The sequence below is a fragment of the Opisthocomus hoazin genome, chromosome 7 (assembly GCF_030867145.1).
Source record: "Opisthocomus hoazin isolate bOpiHoa1 chromosome 7, bOpiHoa1.hap1, whole genome shotgun sequence".
NCBI classification, from domain to species: Eukaryota; Metazoa; Chordata; class Aves; order Opisthocomiformes; family Opisthocomidae; genus Opisthocomus; species Opisthocomus hoazin.
The window spans coordinates 43639552-43658677 of record NC_134420.1 but is presented as its reverse complement, the minus strand read 5'-3'; the positions used below and the strand labels follow the sequence as shown (position 1 = coordinate 43658677).

General features: G+C 38.2%; 1 protein-coding gene across 9 annotated transcripts in view; it reads left to right on the top strand.

Moving 5' to 3' along the window:
- HEATR5A (HEAT repeat containing 5A) overlaps positions 1–17793 on the top strand; it is a 64528-nt gene extending 46735 nt beyond the window's left edge. For 7 of the 9 annotated variants that reach the window (XM_075425560.1, XM_075425559.1, XM_075425556.1 and 4 more), the window contains 12 exons: positions 412–593; positions 2306–2374; positions 2799–2978; positions 4762–4996; positions 5420–5668; positions 8865–8992; positions 9811–9958; positions 10649–10921; positions 13270–13494; positions 14393–14547; positions 15643–15856; positions 16134–17793. In XM_075425560.1, coding sequence (XP_075281675.1) covers positions 412–593; positions 2306–2374; positions 2799–2978; positions 4762–4996; positions 5420–5668; positions 8865–8992; positions 9811–9958; positions 10649–10921; positions 13270–13494; positions 14393–14547; positions 15643–15856; positions 16134–16435 — 2360 coding nt within the window. In that variant the 3' untranslated portion in view covers positions 16436–17793. The remainder of the gene's footprint in view (positions 1–411; positions 594–2305; positions 2375–2798; positions 2979–4761; positions 4997–5419; positions 5669–8864; positions 8993–9810; positions 9959–10648; positions 10922–13269; positions 13495–14392; positions 14548–15642; positions 15857–16133) is intronic. The other 2 variants (XM_075425561.1, XM_075425557.1) reach the window with 1 other exon arrangement.
- Positions 17794–19126: the final 1333 nt, after the last annotated feature.

Sequence of the window (19126 nt, the reverse complement as noted above, 5' to 3'; positions counted from 1 at the left end):
ACAGCTGGCACCAGCCTACAACATCACAGTTTGGTATCTGGCAGTATGACTAAAAAACTCCACTTTTTTTCCCTTCCATAATTTGCATAATTACCAGTAGAAACACAGCGCCAGTTTTCAGTACCTCTCTATGTTTATCTGGAGGTATTTTCCTCAAAACTGTTTTTTAGAAAATCTGGCTCATACATAAAGATATCTATGCTTTATTCTAAGTACTTTTTTTTACATTCAAATGGAAAGGAGCCTAGATTAGCTAACATAAGATGTCCAAGTGAGGTTGTTGTCTGTGTAAGCTGCTGTAAGTGAATCCTTGATATGCGGTGAGGTAAAATGTAAAACATACATTTGAAAATGTTGGGAGCCTAAATTTAATAAAATGATTTTCTTTTTTAATTTCTGCTTTCTCTTCAGATGACTTTTTGGTATTGCATTTAGCTGACTTGATCCGTATGGCTTTTATGGCTGCCACAGATCACAGTGATCAACTCCGTCTTTCTGGGCTTCAAACATTGCTAATTGTTGTTCGGAAGTTTGCGGCTGTTCCAGAACCAGAGTTTCCGGGTCATGTAATTCTGGAGCAATATCAAGCCAATGTAAGCACCATTGCTAATAACCTAAATGAGTTTAGATTTGCAGTTAATCGCTAAAAGAAACTTGCTTTTTGCAGTGCATAGTGCTAAAGTTGGGTTTCGGTTAGTTTGTTACTGAAACGATTATTAATTTCTTCCCACTTCCTTAGAAAGCATCTTTTCAGTTGGCACATAATGTTTTAGCCCCAAAGTTTTTCAAGTGTCAGCATTTTTCCCTCTTCCTTATTTGAATACAGGAAAAAGAAAATAGAATATCGAGGGGTTTTTTTGAAAGCATTGGTTTTAAAGTGTGGAGGTCTTGCAAGAAATATTAGAAACAACTTTTGTTTAAAACTCTGCTTAGAAGTAAGTAGCCTTTGCACACCAGAGATCACACTAGGAGATCCTGGTCAATAAATAAACTAGAGGAGGTAAAAGCATGGATTGTACTCATAAGGTCTATTTCAGTTAAGTCTTGGTTGAGACTTACAGAAAAGATGTCCTCATCATTTTTCATTCCAGACTGCGCTTGCGTTAAGTATGACAGGCAGCTATGCTAAGCCTCATCTGGCTCCCATTCTTTAGTTTCTAGCAGGCATTGAATAAGTCAGATCACTTTCTCTCATAGAAATGGAGAGATCCTGACATGGAAGACATCCTAACCCACTTTGATCTTGCTTTTGGTGTTAGAATTCTGTTCCACTGGCATTTCTTTGTGATAAAGGAGAAGTGCCTTGACCTAGGCTGGAACTACTGAGGAAAAAAAATGTCCAAAAGCATCAAGCAGGTCACAAGTAGAGCTGTTAATTCTCCTTTTAACCTTCACTACCCTTAAAGTGTTTCTGCTAATAGTACGCATAAATCTTCTCATCAACTGTTTCATAGAAGTTGAAGAGATGTGAAGCAGTTAAATATCTAGTCTTGTCATTTTTTTTTCTCATGACAATAACAAGAAATAGATGGATGTAGATTTTTCCAGACTCAAGTAATGGTTTCCAGAAACCTTGTTCAGAAATTCTTAAATGAAGTCTGAGCTTTAGGGGGGTCTTAAGAAACTGTCATTAACTGTCATTAAAAACAACTCGTTTTCACTTCTTTTCACAAACTTGTATTTTTAGTACTTATGCTACACTTTCTACTTTCATCCCAAAGAGCATCAGAGTTTTCAGGTATCAGCTAAAGCAGCAAGGGAATTTTTCATTAGCCTTTAGTGAAATATCCTTGAACAGTGAGAGTAGGTAAAATCTCTGCAACCTGGTAAATATATGTTTGTGTGTTTTTTATTAGGTGAATGGGGTTTGTACTCTCTCACTTTGCAAAGTTGATCAACTTCAGATGTTTGTTTCCTGAAATCTGTGTTCTTTCTGAATAAGGAAATGTCACTGATTAGGTGCCTTGCAAGTCTTTCATGGATTGGAACATTGTTTTTTCTTTTGAGGGCTACTCATCAAGTTAAGAGCTCAGGAAGGAAGAGGTTTCTGTTTCAGTTTTAGACTGTGCAAAAAACAGAATAAACTTTGAAGACCCCTCTCGGAGAGAACCATGTCTTCAGTGTAAGCAAAACAGAAGTTGACTGCAGCTGTCTCCCTGCTCTTTAACCCCGCTGAAACAGCCTGTGGAAAAATGAAAAGGAAACTATGCTTTATAAAGGAAAACTGCAACAAAGCCTGCTTGTGAAAAGTAATTATTTAGTTAATTGTTCACGATGTATTAAATGCTGTATAACTTCTCTTTAGGTTGGAGCAGCGCTTAGGCCTGCCTTTGCTCCCGAAACTCCTCCTGATGTCACAGCAAAAGCATGTCAGGCAAGTGTTGAAAGTCAGAAGTCTGAAGTAACAGACCCTCTGAAGTTTTCTTTTTGCTCGATGTGCCACACAAGAAAAAGGAAATAAATCATCATCTAGCCTCAAATCCTCGGTGCACACAAAATGATGTCACCCATGTTGCCTTTATATTGTAACAACTCAAAGATCTTAGGCACTTTAAAAGCTTCTGAGAAAATTTGTAGCAGTTGGTACTTTGGCTGTTATTTATGACATCCCTCTAATGTTTTTTGGTTTTCATGACTTACGTGTACTAAACTGTAATGTCATTTAACATGGATTATTATCCAAGAGTAACTGTATCTCCATAGAAATGAAATGTGCTTTTCATAATTTTAGAGATGAAAAAAGAGTATCCAGTGGTGTTTGGCTCTTGTTTCTCATTATTTCTGTTTTACAACACTAGGTGTGCAGTGCCTGGATAGCAAGTGGTGTAGTAAGTGATCTTAATGACCTTCGAAGGGTTCACCAGTTGCTCGTATCCTCTTTGATTAAAGTGCAGGCTGGAAAAGAAGCACAAAGTCAACAATATAATGAGAGCACCTCAACCATGGAGATACTGGCTGTGCTTAAGGCTTGGGCAGAGGTTAGTGTAACAGCTCTGTAATGGTAGTCTTGCTATCTGGTAGGTGAGTTGGAACCTTTCAGACAAAATGATTTCAGGAATTTCGTACATGCTTCATGAAATAGAAGTTGCTGGTCCTGTGCTTTGCTTTGATACCTCTAAACAGTACATGAACTTTGTAAACTTGACAAAAGCACTGCTAGTTAAAGTTTGTATTATACTATACATTAAGAAATACGAATTTCTTAACATGTTCTAATATTTCAACATTCCTTTTAAATTGGCATGGTATAAGTGGTGATGGTGATGGTCCACTGAATGTACCGTTTTAAATAGGTGTCATTTTTCTCGTTGTCTATTGGTATTTAATTTCTTACAGGTAGTACTTATAAGTTAACAATGTCAGTTAGACACTGCACTGGCTAACTGCCTTAAAGTCAGCTCATGTGAATGCCTGTTTTAAGACATGTAAATGCAAGGTTACATATTAAAAAATAAAAAATATGAACAATGTACATAACCTCTAGAAGAATGTGTCTTGGCACTGATAATGACCTTGGATGCTGACAGTTGATAACCAGCTAAATATGAGCATATTATATAATTAATATTATATTTTTCTGTATAACCAGGAAGCTATTTCGAAGGAGAAAGCAGGCAATAGATAGCTTTTATGTGAACATTTGTAGAAAAATATACCAGCCTTTGTTGTCCGTACTCGAGAAAGGATATTGGCAAATCAGGAAAGCCATTGGAGAAAAGCTAGCAAGTGAGAATAAAAATCCTGAAAATATACTTACACTGAGAGATTTAAGTAGATCAGTCTATTTCATCTAGTCAGGAAAAGATAAGGTGTTGTGATCAATTTAAAACTATTACATGGAGAAAAGGTTTTTAATGGCATATAACAACAACCTATCACTGATCAGAAACCGAAACAACAAAATTCAGACTAGATGTGAGGCTCAGCTGTAAGAAATGAAGATCGGTAAATTGTTCCAGTCTATAATAGACTATAGTAGTCAACCCACTACAAATACTAAACTTGAAAAAGATACAGAAATCGTCATTGCAGGAGACGGATACTCACAAAAGGTAACTTTAGATTAGTTGAGCTGGTCTCCTGTGTCTGCTTTATATTTGAGGAGAAGAGCTTCCCTCTATGGGCATTTTGGAGAGACCAATGAGGGCTGCTGGTCTGAAACATTCTCAAGCCAATTTTTTTTGATAACTAGAGAGGCATCTAAGGAAGTTAACCTTCTCACATTGAAGTTAACTTAGTGATGATAACACCCAAAGTTTGCAAATGATGTAAGACTGTACTCTTCATTCGTTACTGCTAACACTGAGTAATACATAGTTTTGAGAACTTGGTTGCAAGTACAAAATATCATTTCAGTTTAAAGAAGATTTAGGAATGATTTGACTGTGGTTTCAGTGTCATGATTATAGGTACATTATTTGATAGTAAGTTCTTCAGTCTTGTCACTATAACAGAGTTTGATTGTTGGAAGCTGAAGCTGGACAAGTAATACATTAATTTTTAAAAGCAAGGAAGTTAACTGCAGCTATGTTTAGGAATTGTAGTAGATTTCCCTTTATTGGCACTTTTGCATCCAGATTAGCTGGGGGAGTGGATTCAGAAGATTTAGAAAATAAGTGGTTATTCACCTGTGCCTACTGGACTTGAGTCAGGAATAGATTCTAGGAAACCTCATGGCTGTTCAATAGGCAGCCATGCTAATCATCACAATAGTTTTCCAAGTGTTGATATTTGTAAATCTCTCTCCAAATATATAAACAGGTTTACATAGTTGCAGTTGAAAAGCAGAAAAATCAAAGTGATGCACACAATCACTGTTTAAAAATTGCGAACTCTACAGAAGAAAGCTACAGAGATGTAACATCTTCAGCCAGTGGAGTTCTGGACTTAGTACAGGCAGATCTTGGAACACTAAGCAAGCTCTGGCTTGCTGCACTTCAGGATTTTGCTCTCTTAACTTTGCCTTCAGAATATGCATCGCAACTGCCTGCTGAAGGTAAGAAGGCAAATCAATTGTATTTTCATATGCAATTTGTAAGTGCACATTATTAATGTCCGAGCTGACTTGTGCTAAGATCACAGTAAGATTAAATTGTAGAGGGAACATGCATACTTGTGTACCTATCTGAGGATAAAGACTGCTTTTGAGAACAGGCTGCACTGATGTGAAGAGTAGTTTGTTTGGTATTCTTATTTGTCAGGTAATTTTATCATTGAAAGAAGAAAAAGGTAATTGTATTGGATTCTATCAAAATAAATCTAAATGACGTGCCCTCGTTAGCCTAAAAAAAAAAAAGTTATACATAAAATATGATAAATATAATTTCAATAAAAAGAAAAACCCCCTCTTAAAAGAGTGAGAAAATATGGTAGTTGAAAACAAATGACATCCTTAAAACTGTAACTTCTCTTCTTGCAGGTGGTACATTTTATACAGCAGAGACAATTGAAAATGCCAGACCTCATTACTACAACTCCTGGGCGCTGATACTTTATGCTGCAGCATTATGGCTTACTAGCACAGGTTTCGTCATTGTTGATCCAGATGAAGGAGTTACTAATCTCTCTAGACCTGTCACTCCAACTACAATGTGTCAAGATTCTTCTACCAGGCCCTTGGTGAAATCTCCTGAGGATGTGAATACTGACAGATTTCATCTTATCTTGGGTTAGTGAGTGCATAATCTATCTAGATGCTGTAACCCAAAATGTCATTTTAATAGATAAAACTGTTAGCATACAAATATTTAATTATTCACATTTAACTGCATTGTTGAGTATTGCATCTCTTAGAAAAATATACAGTCAGAAGAATTTGAAGTCCTAGTGAGAAAACTGTAGGACGTTTTCCCAAATGTGGTAGAAAAAACACCCAGTGTGAGCTAAACAAGTCCTAAACATGCAAGTTCAAGGGTGGATTTTATTGCGATTGTAGCACTGCAGTTACAGAGGGTACAGTTTTACATCACAGAACAGTGGGTAGGTTGGAAGGGACTTGTGGAGGTCATCTCGTCCACCACCCCCTGCTCAAGCAGGGCCACCTAAAGCCAGTTGCTCAGGACCGTGTCCAGTCAGCTTTTGAGTATCTCCATGGATGGAGACTCCACAGTCTCTCTGGGCAACCTGTGCCAGTGCTTGGTCACCTTCACAGTAAAAAAGTGTTTCCGTAAGTTCACATGAAGCTCTGCAGTAGCAGAGGCTAGTCAGGCAGTTGAATTCAGTCCCAGTTCTCTACATTTACACAGTTAGGTGTTTCTGGCTGTATTTTTTTCTTTGGTCTGTCTTTTGTATCCTTCTTTTGTAATCCCTTTTTTGAGTGGGTTTGTATGACCCAAATGCGCATGGCTTCTTTTGAACCCCAGTCTTCCCCGCACAGACCCAGCTTCCTTTTGAACTCCGTTGCTCCCTCAGTTAAAAGTGGGACCTCTGGTATAAAAGCTGCTCATTTCCACTGCTTCTTATACTGCTTGATTAGTGCTTCAAGTTCCACATGCTTTGCCGTAGACACCTGGCTTGTTTATTCTGCTTTAGAACATATTCACAGAATCACAGAATGTTCGGGGTTGGAAGGGACCTCTGTGGGTCACCTAGTCCAACCCCCCTGCCGAAGCAGGGTCACCTACAGCAGGCTGCACAGGACCTTGTCCAGGCGGGTCTTGAATATCTCCAGAGAAGGAGACTCCACAACCTCCCTGGGCAGCACTGTTCCAGTGCTTCCACTTGTTTATTTTCACTTCCTGCAGAGAAACTGAAAGAACTTTAAAGCAGGGACACTTTCTGTTGCACAGTAGTTCGTTACTGTACATTGCTCAGTTTCCCAAGTCATCACACATTTCAGAATTACAGCTGTACAACTGGGATGAGAATATGGATCACAGTTTTTATGATATTTATCTTCAATGTCACAAAATGTCATCTGAAGAGTCCTGAAAGCTCAGAAAAAAAGTGATTGTTTTTATCTGCTCTAGGATTTGCAAGCTTAGGCTTCAAGTAATTTACTCATTGCTGGTGATCCAATTGTGGTAGCTGCTATCTTTAGCATTTTTTGTAAAATGGGAAAATAAAGTTCAGCCTTTGAGTTTGTGAACTATTATTACTTTCTCCATTATTTCTTTCTATTACATAAAAAGGCAATAGGTGTGATTAGGCAAATATTCTCCTATATACTCATTATGAATTGCCTGCCTGTGCATTGGACCTGGAGTTCAGTGTTTTACTCAGAAATTGCTCTAGTTTTTCACTTATTTATGTTAATAGCCAGTTATAATCATGTCTTACACTGTCTAGAAGCTGAAGTTCTTTCATTGTTTTGAGGGAAATAGAGTTCTTGCCCCAAGATATTAGCAATAGGAGATTAATTCACTTAATATTGCAAGTGGTCACCTTCACAGTAAAAAAGTGTTTCCGTAAGTTCACATGAAGCTCTGCAGTAGCAGAGGCTAGTCAGGCACTTCATATTGCAAGTGGAAGAAAATAAGGTTATCAGGAGTAGTCAGCACAGATTCACCAAGGGGAAATCATGCCTGACCAATCTGATAGCTTTCTACGATGACATGACTGGCTGGGTAGATGAAGGGAGAGCCGTGGATGTTGTCTACCTGGACTTCAGCAAGGCTTTCGACACAGTCTCCCATGATATCCTCCTAGGGAAGCTGAGGAGGTGTGGGCTGGATGAGTGGTCAGTGAAGTGGATAGAGAACTGGCTGAATGGCAGAACTCAGAGGGTTGTCATCAGCGGCTCTGAGTCTAGTTGGAGGCTGGTAACAAGTGGTGTCCCCCAGGGGTCAGTACTGGGCCCAGTCTTGTTTAACTTCTTCATCAACGACCTGGATGAAGAGTTAGAATGTACCCTCAGCAAGTTTGCTGATGACACCAAACTGGGAGGTGTGGTAGACACACCGGAAGGCTGTGCTGCCATTCAGTGTGACCTGGATAGGCTGGAAAGCTGGGCAGAGAGGAACCTGATGAGGTTCAACAACGGCAAGTGCAGGGTCCTGCACCTGGGGAGGAACAATCCCATGCACCAGTACAGGCTTGGGACGGACCTGCTGGAGAGCAGCTCTGTGGAGAGGGACCTGGGTGTCCTGGTGGACGACAGGTTAACCATGAGCCAGCAGTGTGCCCTGGCTGCCAAGAAAGCCAATGGAATCCTGGGGTGCATCAAGAAGAGTGTGGCCAGCAGGACAAGGGATGTTCTCCTTCCCCTCTACACTGCCCTGGTGAGGCCCCATCTGGAGTACTGTGTCGAGTTCTGGGCTCCCCAGTTCAAGAAAGATGAAGAGCTACTGGAGAGAGTCCAGCGGAGGGCTACAAGGATGATGAGGGGACTGGAACATCTCCCCTACGAGGAGAGGCTGAGGGAGCTGGGCTTGTTCAGCCTGAAGAAGAGAAGGCTGCGAGGGGACCTAATAAATGCTTATAAATATCTCAAGGGTGGGTGTCAGGAGGATGGGGCCAAGCTCTTTTCAGTGGTGGCCAGTGACAGGACAAGGGGCAATGGGCACAAACTGAGGCACAGGAAGTTCCGTCTGAACATGAGGAAGAACTTCTTTCCTCTGAGGGTGATGGAGCACTGGAACAGGCTGCCCAGGGAGATTGTGGAGTCTCCTTCTCTGGAGATATTCAAGACCCGCCTGGACAAGGTCCTGTGCAGCCTGCTGTAGGTGACCCTGCTTTGGCAGGAGGGTTGGACTAGATGACCCACAGTGGTCCCTTCCAACCCCTACTATTCTGTGATTCTGTAATATAAAATGCAAATGCTATTTCTGTGTCTGCCCAACTTACTGTTAGGTTACTTAGTAACTGACAAAATTACTTCTTAAAATTTCAAGCATGTACAGGTTTTTTTCTTCTGATGCTTACAGGAATTAGTGTGGAATTTCTCTGCTCTCCTCGATCAGATGCAGCAATGGAGAACATTATTGCCTGCTTACGTGCCCTACAGGCACTCTTCGATGTTCCGTGGCCAAGGTCAAAAATAGGTGGTGATCAGGTAATATCTTAATGATCAAAAGCCTCCCAGAATTAAGGCATAATTTTGGTTTGAATAGTATGTCTGCTCTCTGCTATATATCCAGGAATCTTCAACACATAAATAGTAGGTGAATTATATGCTTTACCAAAATCCAAAGCTGTAGAGGGAGGGAGGAGAGAAAGTGAGCACGACATGGAACCTGTGAGAAGACAGTGAGGGGCAGAGAACTTGAGGACATTTTGTCAGGAAGGAGAAATTAGATGAGTAGGATGAGAGCCAGGTAAAGACAGAATTCCAGACAAAGGAGTTCTCTTCCTCTCTCTGTCAAGGGAAAGTTCAGTTAATTCTGTTGTAAATGTTGAAGATGATAAAAAGAAACTGGAGAAAAGCAGTGGTATTCTTTAAATTATCTTTATACCAGCCTGTGTGCCATGCAATTGTCTAACACAGCGAAAGTGATAAAGCCTGTGGACATGCCCAAGTTCTGCTGACTGTTGGTGCTCTCTCCAAGGACATGCATATACTGTAGGAGGGATACAATGCAGTATCCTCACCTTCAGGAGTTAAAAAGCCATAAGATATAGATTATTTGGGTTTTTTTCAGTAGTTTTAATTGTCATATCTCTAAATTACCATGATTACTATTTTGTTGGGAGAATTGAGCAGGGTTGCTGCTACTGGAGCTAGGAGCTAGATGTTGAAGAAAATGCCAGCTCTTGTGATTGTATCAATTATACTGTGTCCCTTTGTGAGATTAAGAAGAGTAATACTGTGGGCTTTAACAAGTATTAACAAGAGTTTAAAATTCCTAGTATTAAGCGTTTTTCTTACTGTAGGAGTTGGGTGTAGAGCTGCTGAATGTTTTACATCGACTGATACTGACTAGAGAATCACCTGATATTCAGCTTGCTGCCCTTGAAGTAGTTCGGCTGATTCTTTTTGCAGCTCAGGAACATGTGAAGGAAAAGCGGAGAAGTGCAGAAGGTACAGTAGTGTATGAGATGTTGAATACATATTATCAGGGTTAAAGCGATTCTTTCTTGGAAACCTGGATCATTGAAGGTGATATTCCAAGACGCATCTTAATTGAAGTGTTTCACAGTTGGCGACTAATCCTGGTTTACTTCAGTCCGTCTGGGTGGCTGACATAAGAAATTGGGGTGGTTTTGGTGGTGACTAGAGGGCATGAAGTGAGGAGGGGAACTGCAGAATCTGCAGTTGGGGTAGTCTTGTGTGGTGTCAGGGAGCGAGGAGTCTTAGTGCAAAGCTGGGATCAGCTGTGGTAGAGCAATGGAGAGACTCGGCACACATAGCTGTTACAAGCCAGACTCCACGAGTTGCTCTGATTGTAACTTCCTAAAGTTCATTTTCTAAAACTAATAAACTGGGAGAAGAATCCAAACACTTACATCAGGTGACATCATATTGGCATGGTGCCTTAGCACGTTGTACGTGTAAATCTAGTGCACACACTTCTTCTGCCTTTTGTCAGCCAGCACGTAGTGTGCTTACTCAGCAGGATGGATGTTTGCCAGTAGAACTTTGAATCTGTATGCCTGCACATGTATGTGTATCATGATTGTCACTTGGTGGCGAAACAGTCTTAAGAAGTAGACTTTTTAGAAACAAGGTACAGCCTGTAGATTTCTGCCATATTTCTTCTTTTTGTTTTAGTTGATGATGGTGCAGCAGAAAAGGAAACGTTACCAGAATTTGGAGAAGGCAAAGATACGGGAGGACTGGTGCCTGGGAAATCATTAGTCTTCGCAACACTGGAGTTGTGTGTTTGTATTCTTGTCAGACAGCTTCCCCAGCTCAACCCAAAATTAACTTGTAGCCCTGCAGTTCATTCAGGAAAGCATCTGTTATTGCCAGAAGATGGAAGTAGACTGGTAGTGGCAGCATTAGTTATTCTCTCTGATGTTCCTGCAATCTGCTCTCCTGAAGGTATGGTGTTTCATCACAGGAAAAGATTAATGAAAGAATATTGGGCTCTTGTGAGCCCCCGTGTTATTACCTAATTTTCTCAGCTGGATGAGTCCGGCAGCAGGTTTTGTTGATTTGCTTGTGACAGTTTCCTGTTCTAATTATTTTTTTTAACTGTCAGATTATAAAACAAGTTACAGAACTGAAGCAATTAAAGGAGCAGTTTTTCTTTTCCTCCCACATGTAGCAGTGCAATTAATAGATTCATTTTGTAAAGGGAAGTATACAATAGCTACATGTTTATATTCTACTTGAATTGTCTATTCTGGAAATTATAATGCAGACAGAAATTAAAAGGGAAATGTATCATGTTACCTTTCTCTAAAAGCCATCATTTGAACATTAGGAAACCACTGCAAGGAGTTACAGCTGATTTCTCAGATTAGTTGACTTTTACCTATAATTCATTTTGGACTCACTCCAAACTTTAAGATGGTGGTTGTGTCCCATGTCCCGTCCCCCCCGTCCTCCCGCCAATGTCATATCCATACGTATGATCTTTCGGTACTGTCACAGCCACACCTGTACACCATTTCTGCCCTACCCCTTTGTTCCCACCTTAGGTAGCTGTGTTACACCTTACACACATTTTTGCATTTACCAGCCCTGGAAATTTTTTAGTTTTTCTTAGTTTGTTCTCTGTTACAAGATTCTTCTTCAGGGGATGGCATACTCCAAATGGAATAGTAGGCAGTTCTTGCTATCATTGTAGGGTTATGAAGTGATTTCTCTTTTCCATCTGCAGCTCACTGTTTATCGGTTCAAAGCAAAAGGAAACAAACACAGCATCACGAAGCTATGAGGGCAACTATCTCGTATGAAAAATAATCTGTGATTTTTCTTTTCTCCCTGTAGTTCTTTTTTGGCTTTAGCTGTTCATGTTATTCTATAAACTAACAGTTTGCAGGGTGAGACCAGATGGGATGTTTACACTAGAGAACTTAGTCACCTGATTTAAATGCTTAAAATGAGGAGCTTAAGCTTGCTTATACAGTCGGTTGAATAAGGAAGCATCTCAAAAAGTCAACTCGTATAATCAAAGAGAAGAGAATTCCTGTGTGGATATGCATCATTTATTCCCCTTTAGTAGAGGTAACTGAAGTTACATCCTGTGACTACCATGTCTCTTACTTCAGGCACCTGTCATGATACATATGCATAATAAAACTTTCAAATAAATGGTGCTCATGAATTGCATTTCCTAGTGAATTCCAAGTCAATTTTCAGAGACTTGGCTGTTTAAAAATAGAAGGTAGATGTCCTCATGTTCAGAAAATACTTATGCATATGTCAGAGACCCTCATTGTTCAACAGGTCTCTCACGAACATCAGTATATTAAAATCTTAAAAACATAGGCATTTTGCTGATTAGGGAAGGACATAAGCATATTAAGCCATATGCTTAACTCTGTGTTTTGCTGAATCAGAACTTAGGAGCAACACATAAGTAGGCAGGTTTCTAGATTGTCTCCAGTATGTGCAGAATTCTGTATTAGTATTAGGTTCAAAGACATAAGAATATGCAAAACTGCTATGCCAAGTTATTCCTGCAATTTTTTTTTTTCTTTATAGTCTCTTATTCTGACAGGTCAGCTGTCAAATTCTCAGGGAGAGATGAAGATCTGTTCAGTAGGCTGTGGGACAATCTGCTTCTCTCCTTAGGTCTCCTCTTTTCCAAAATATTTGTTAGTCTTTTATTATAATTCTAGGAATTTTTGTTACACATTTTTAGTCTGAGATCCTCCTTTTATAAATCTTACTAAATTCTTGACTTTAGTGATTTCCTGGAGCAATGACGTCCTTAGCTAACTGCACGTCATACAGGAGAAGTATTTCCTCTTACCAGTATTGAAATTACCCTCTGTTAATTTCCTTAACTGTGTTGTCTTCATTGCAAAATATGCTTAGATGGTCACAGTTTGTTTTCTACTATTCAGTACTTTGTATACTTCCATAGCTTCTCTTCTTCTCAGTGGTTCTGATCTTTCTGTTCTTGCATTTCACCGAGAATGACATAATTGCACCCTTCATATAATGAAATAATCAAGGAAAAGTTATACAATGCTAATTTAAAAGGGGATAAGGTTTAACTTCACTTAAGTAGTCTGACTCCATGTTTGCTGTAGCAAGTCACGTGATATTTCAAATCTTTCTTCAAATTACCAGTGCCTCCACTCACACAGGTGATTAAAAATGATAAATTATAAATACAAAGGAGAATCCAAGAAAACTGATTCAATTTTCTTTTAATGTGACAGGTACCTGATTTTTTTTCAACTTCTGTGAAATCAGTTTGCTTTGTTTTACAGGAAGTGTTTCAGTTCTTCCTACTATCTTGTACCTAATTATTGGAGTACTTAAAGAAACTGCTGTGAAATTGCAAGATGGCCAGTTACCTTTGACGGTTGCTGCATCTTTACAAGCTCTTAGAGGACTATTGTCTTCTCCAATGGCTCGAGCAGAGAAGAGTCGGACTGCTTGGACTGATCTTCTACGTAGCGCTTTGGTCACAGTGCTTGACTGCTGGGATCAAGGTAAGCACAAACGGTGGGTTTTGTGTGTTTAAAAAAAAAAAAACAAAACCAAAAATGTTTGGGTGAAAGGTTGTTTTGTTTTATTTAAATTAAATTCATGCACATCTTAAAAAAAAGAGTAATATCTTAGTCACAGGAGAATTAGTTGGCTACCAAGTACTATTGAAACTATATTGCAATCTTCTCCCTACAGTTCATATGAGAAGTCATCATCTGTGAGGTATAAACGTGGGATTGCAGGCTTACCCTGTATTATGTAGTGCTACGGTGTAGTTACATGATATAATGGAATAGACAGGAGTTACGGCTTCGGTGTACAGTTGAGCATAAAAGACAGCTGTACTGCATACAGGTTCTCCACAGGGAATTACTGTCTATGTTGAAGCAAAGGGTATTAAAACAGTACTTCAAGAAAAGGTATTTTTCTGTGGTTTTCTATGTGCTGCTTCTTCAGCTTCCCAAGTTTGTAGTATTTTTATCATTCCTTACATTTAATCTCTTAAATTATAATTTGTTGTTGGAACTTTGGTTTATAGTGCTGTTTTTTTAAGCTATAGCAAAAGAATGTATATGTTCTTAATGCAAATTTTATATTCTTCTCAAATAGGTTGTACTCTAATATGTCATGCCAGCTCTTACTTATTTTACTTTATACAGAGAAACGATGAAATAGGAGTATGCCATTATTTTTAAAGATGTGTGTAACCACCCCTGAATTCCCATTTTGCCCTTGGCTTTTATTACAGTAAAAGTCCGTATCAGTGCATCAGATATGTCATATATTTGAAAAAACAGATTCCTCAAGAAATGTAGACAATATTTCTGTTCCACTTCTTCATAACACTTGAATTCATACAATTACTTTTTAATGCAATCTAACAGACTGCTTACTTTATAGTAGATGGGCTCCTCCGAGAACTTGATGAAGTTAGTCTGCTTACTGCTATTACAGTATTTGTTATGTCTACCAGTCCAGAAGTTACTACCGTAGAGTGCCTTCAGAAGCGTTGTATTGAGAAGTTTAAAATAACACTTGACTCAAAAGATCCTCTTGTAAGTACTGGTGAAGTTATAAGAATATCAGTATTACATTAATTGGACTTTAGCTTATTTTCTGTTCAGTTGTTTCAGTTGTCCTGTGTGTTTATTCCAGTTTCTTCTGTCCTGACTGTAGCTGTTGCATTTTAAAATACAGATTGAACAAGTTACCAAGAACATGTCCAGCAGTGCATATTTTATCATTTTTTTTATTCCATATACAATTCTGTAGTCCTATGATTTTTTTTAATGACATGAGACTCAGAAAATTGTATTTATTATCATTGCAAATACAAATGACTTTTGTAGGAGTTGGGACTTCCTCGCTCTGAAAGTCCAGCTCTGAAAACAATAAGATTTCATGTTTGACTGTGAGAATACACTGTAAACTGGTTTTCTTGCATCTTCTCTATATATATTCATATAGTAACAAAAAATTAAACAAAGTTACCTTTACTTCAGAAATAGCTGTAAGAAAGTACTTTTTCATATACTAACACATTTCTAGTATTACAAACATTGGTTTCCACCGATAGGAAAAGGGATGCCAAAAATGACTGCAAGAAAACAGTACTGTGCATTTGCAAATTTTATCCAAGTGTTTGGGCATCTGAGCCTTTCAGAAATGATGTAGGAAGCAGAGAGTTTCAGTCCTGTTGACTTCCAGTGACATGCACGCTACTGCACCATTGGAGGCTTTTTAAAATTGTGCCTACAGTTTGACAGAGGTAATGCTTCCATTTTAAGCAGCTGTTTTCAGTCAGCTGTATTTTTGCAAAAAAGAGTATGTTTTCAAAACAGCACTAAGATATAATCTTCACCCCAAAATAACATTTTTTCCTTAACTCAAAAATGTAGGAAGATGTAGGGCTTGTTGGAAAGAAACAGGAAGCATCATCTGGTTTCTCTAAATTTGATGACAAGTTATAATTATAATGCTCCTATAAAGTATTACGCATTAGCAACCTACAACCTGATGAATTTTCAAGCTGTGAGGCACATTTTTGCCCCTCCTTAAAATTTTATCTGACAAGCTGTGAGTTTTAAAACACTCTGACTTGTATTTTTAAGTATAACACTTTGTAACTGCAAATTTGATTTTCCCTTTAGGTACAGTGCAAGTGCTACCAGCTGCTGCACTCCATCTTTCAGCATCCACACAAAACTGTGTCATATCCTTATATTCACTCTTTAGCACCATCCATTGTGGGAAAACTGCAGGAAACAGAAAAAGCAAAACCTGAAAATGCTGCTGAACTGCAAGTCATTCAGGAGGGAATAAAGGTGGTTACAGCTCTTACAGCCACTGCTGAGGAAGAGCACCGTAAGTTACTGCCGTTATCGTTACCCAAAGCATTAAACATGCTAAAAGTTGCCATAAATAACAAATCAAAACAAAACGACCACTAGGAATTCAGTCTTGAGCGCTAATTGCTAACAAAATTGCCAACAAGAATGTCAGTTCTTTTTGCCATACAGTTGAAATAGCATTTGGAGCTTTATAGTTTGCGTTAAACATTAACTTAGAGAAATACTTCTAGTTAGAATTTGAAGCTGTTTTGAAAAAGTGTATGTTTAAATTTTTTTTTCAATGTTTATAGGTGCTGGTTTGGTGGCCTGCCTTCTCCCCATCCTTATTTCCTTTCTTTTGGATGAAAATGCCCTGGTTTCTGCTACAAACTCGGCAAAAAATCTGCATGAGTTTGCTTTGCAAAATCTGATGCAGATTGGTCCACAGTACTCATCAGTTTTTAAAAAACTGATGGCTTCCTCTCCAACTATGAAAGCCAGGCTCGAATCAGCTGTAAAAGGCAATCAAGAAAGCATCAAAGTGAAGACTGCTAAACATGCAAAGAATCCTGGGAGAAGTTCAAGCATTCAGCTAAAGACCAATTTTCTTTAAAGACTGGTATTGTCATTTTACGCACTTTGGTATCAACAGCAAAAAATGTCCCTTTTAATTTCTGATCAGAGTAGGATCACTATGAGTTGATCTCATATATTTCAGTTTGCACTCAGGTATTACAGAAAGTTTTTAAGAGAGAGCAAATCTCTAGATAACTTTCTGTGAGTGTAAGACTTCTTAAACATCTCTAAACACTGTGACTAAATCTGTCAGAGGTCATCTAATCTGTATTTTTGGATTATTTTGGGTTAAAATACTAGAAATGCACATGCCTGTATTAAAAATATATAGTGACCTTTACCATCGATATATTTAGGAGCAGCCCACACTTAGCCATTAAGTAAAATTAATTTTGTTTTAAATCAATGTTTGTCAAAAATAACTTACACTGATTGGTTTTTAGATTTAACTGGGACATAAATTTACTTGCAGGTTGTAATCTATCCTAATTACTAATTTAGCGCACTGCATCATTAAGGAAACAGATTAAATATCCATGTAAGGCTTACAATAGGTTATTGTTGATCTCAAAAGAAATTCAACTCAATAAAGGTAATATTGATAGCTTTAATCCTAACAACTTCTTGAGCTGGCTGAGATTTAAAAATGCTGTTAAATACAGCTCTACAATGCTTCTTCACGGAGGACTCCTCAGTGCTTTACGCAGTGGGACTGTTACGCATACGTAAGTATTTGCAGGCTTGGTGCCTTGCTGCTTGACATGGTCTCACTTTTCAGGGCGTATACTTGGGTTAATTTTGTCTTAGGCTGGCCAGGCAATTGAAGCTTACATATCTTGTCAGGGATAGGACAGCAATTTTAATATACCGTGCCTCGATTCAGACATGTGCTCTATCTGGATATATGTTTCCCGATCTTTAAATGATCGGTTATATATACACTAACACCAAAATTTATGTATCTCTGCAAGGAGAGATGGACATATTTGAAGTCAGCTTGTCTTGTGTCAAATAAAGTGCAACGAACTCATAATAGGGAGTATTTAATTAACATTTTTATCAAGGAACATATTTTAATATAGAAAAATAACTATCAAAATTGCAATGCTATGAAGTATTTTCTACATATAGTGTATTGACTTCTTTCTTAAAATCAGTATTATCTAAACCAAACACTATCAAACTGAGGATACTATTTCCTTCTTTAATCTAATTACTTTAAAAGCAAGAAGAAAAAAATAATATTTACAGAACTGAGAAACACACTGTGACTCAGGAAAAGTGTGATGTACTGTATTTTATTATAAGTTTTGTATATAAATATAATTGTAAATTGTACAGAATTAACAATTTGACCAAAGTTCTAACAATTTGTTTTTCTGATTTACATAAATAAAGCTAATTTTCTTCACTTAACATTTGTCTTAGTCATTTTACCCGATAGCAGAGGAGCTGTAAGGACTTCCGTAACAGAAAGAGAATGTTTCTATGCTACCACAAGGAAACTAGTAAGAAATGTTTGGGCTGGACGCGCCAAGGTCTGTGATTTGACATTGCAGGTCTTCCTCTGTTCTGTGTAGCACAATGGATAAATAAGTGGGATCAGGAAGGTGGACTTTACATGTGTGCATACCTGCTCTGTGCCATGTGCTGAAATGTGTGAAATATGGGAAGATGGTTGAGATGCCTTCCATCTTTCCCTGGAGAACCAGAAATTCTTTGCTCCACCTTTTCATTGAAGTCAAATCTGTAGTTGTTACATAAAATTTGGCGGTTACTCATCTTTATCTCATTAGTAATTTTTATCTTCTTATTTTTCCCTTCAAAGTTTACTGGGTACATTCTGTACATTCTTTTTTTTTTTTTTTTTTTCTTTTGTTTTCCCCTCCAAGGCCACTTCTGGAAAATCTTAGAGATTGTTACGGGACTTGAAACTTTTAAATGAAACTCATGTCATGTTTACTATCAAAGCGGCCAAAAGCATTGCTGAGAAAGTGAGTTGCCACAATAGGTATGTGTGGCTACTTTTTTCATTTTCTGTAATGTATAAGACCAGCATTAACCTTTTTTCACTAACTTTTCTTAATGTTGATAATACAATCTGATGAAATCTTACTTTGTTCAAAAACTTTTAAGAAGCATGCTCAAGTTGCAAGAGCACTAAGCAAAGCTGTTAAAAGCCAAAATTTAGAGTTTAGAAGAGCTTAGTCCTAGATTTCTTAGAGGGTCTTACTGTAGTAGCTCACAACTGAGTCACTGAGAAGTGCCTTAGTTATGTGATTTGACATTTCGTGGTCAAGTCTTGTAGCCACACGTGGAAAAGCACCATTTGCAACAAATCTGTGTATTCTAAATGCTGAAGCAAAAACGATTCCATTAAGAGAACCATTGCTAATTCTTAATGGCTACTGTAAATTAGGGCATATGTGTGAGCTTAATTTATCCAGATAATTAATTTATCCACATAGTAAAAATACCTGTACCCTGAGTTGTGCTTTATTATGCACACTTAAAATCATGAGCTGGATCACATGAATAAATCTTCTTATCTTGTTTATTTACAAGGAACTTGCATAAATTTCCTTTTTCCTAAAGAAATAAGACCACAGAGCAGTTTTGGTTTTAATACCACTTTTCTTTTTTAGGCATTGCTTGGCAGTCAGGCTCTTCTGTATAGCCAAAAAAAAAGAGCCAAGCATATGCTTTGCCATTAACCAAAGTCTCACTT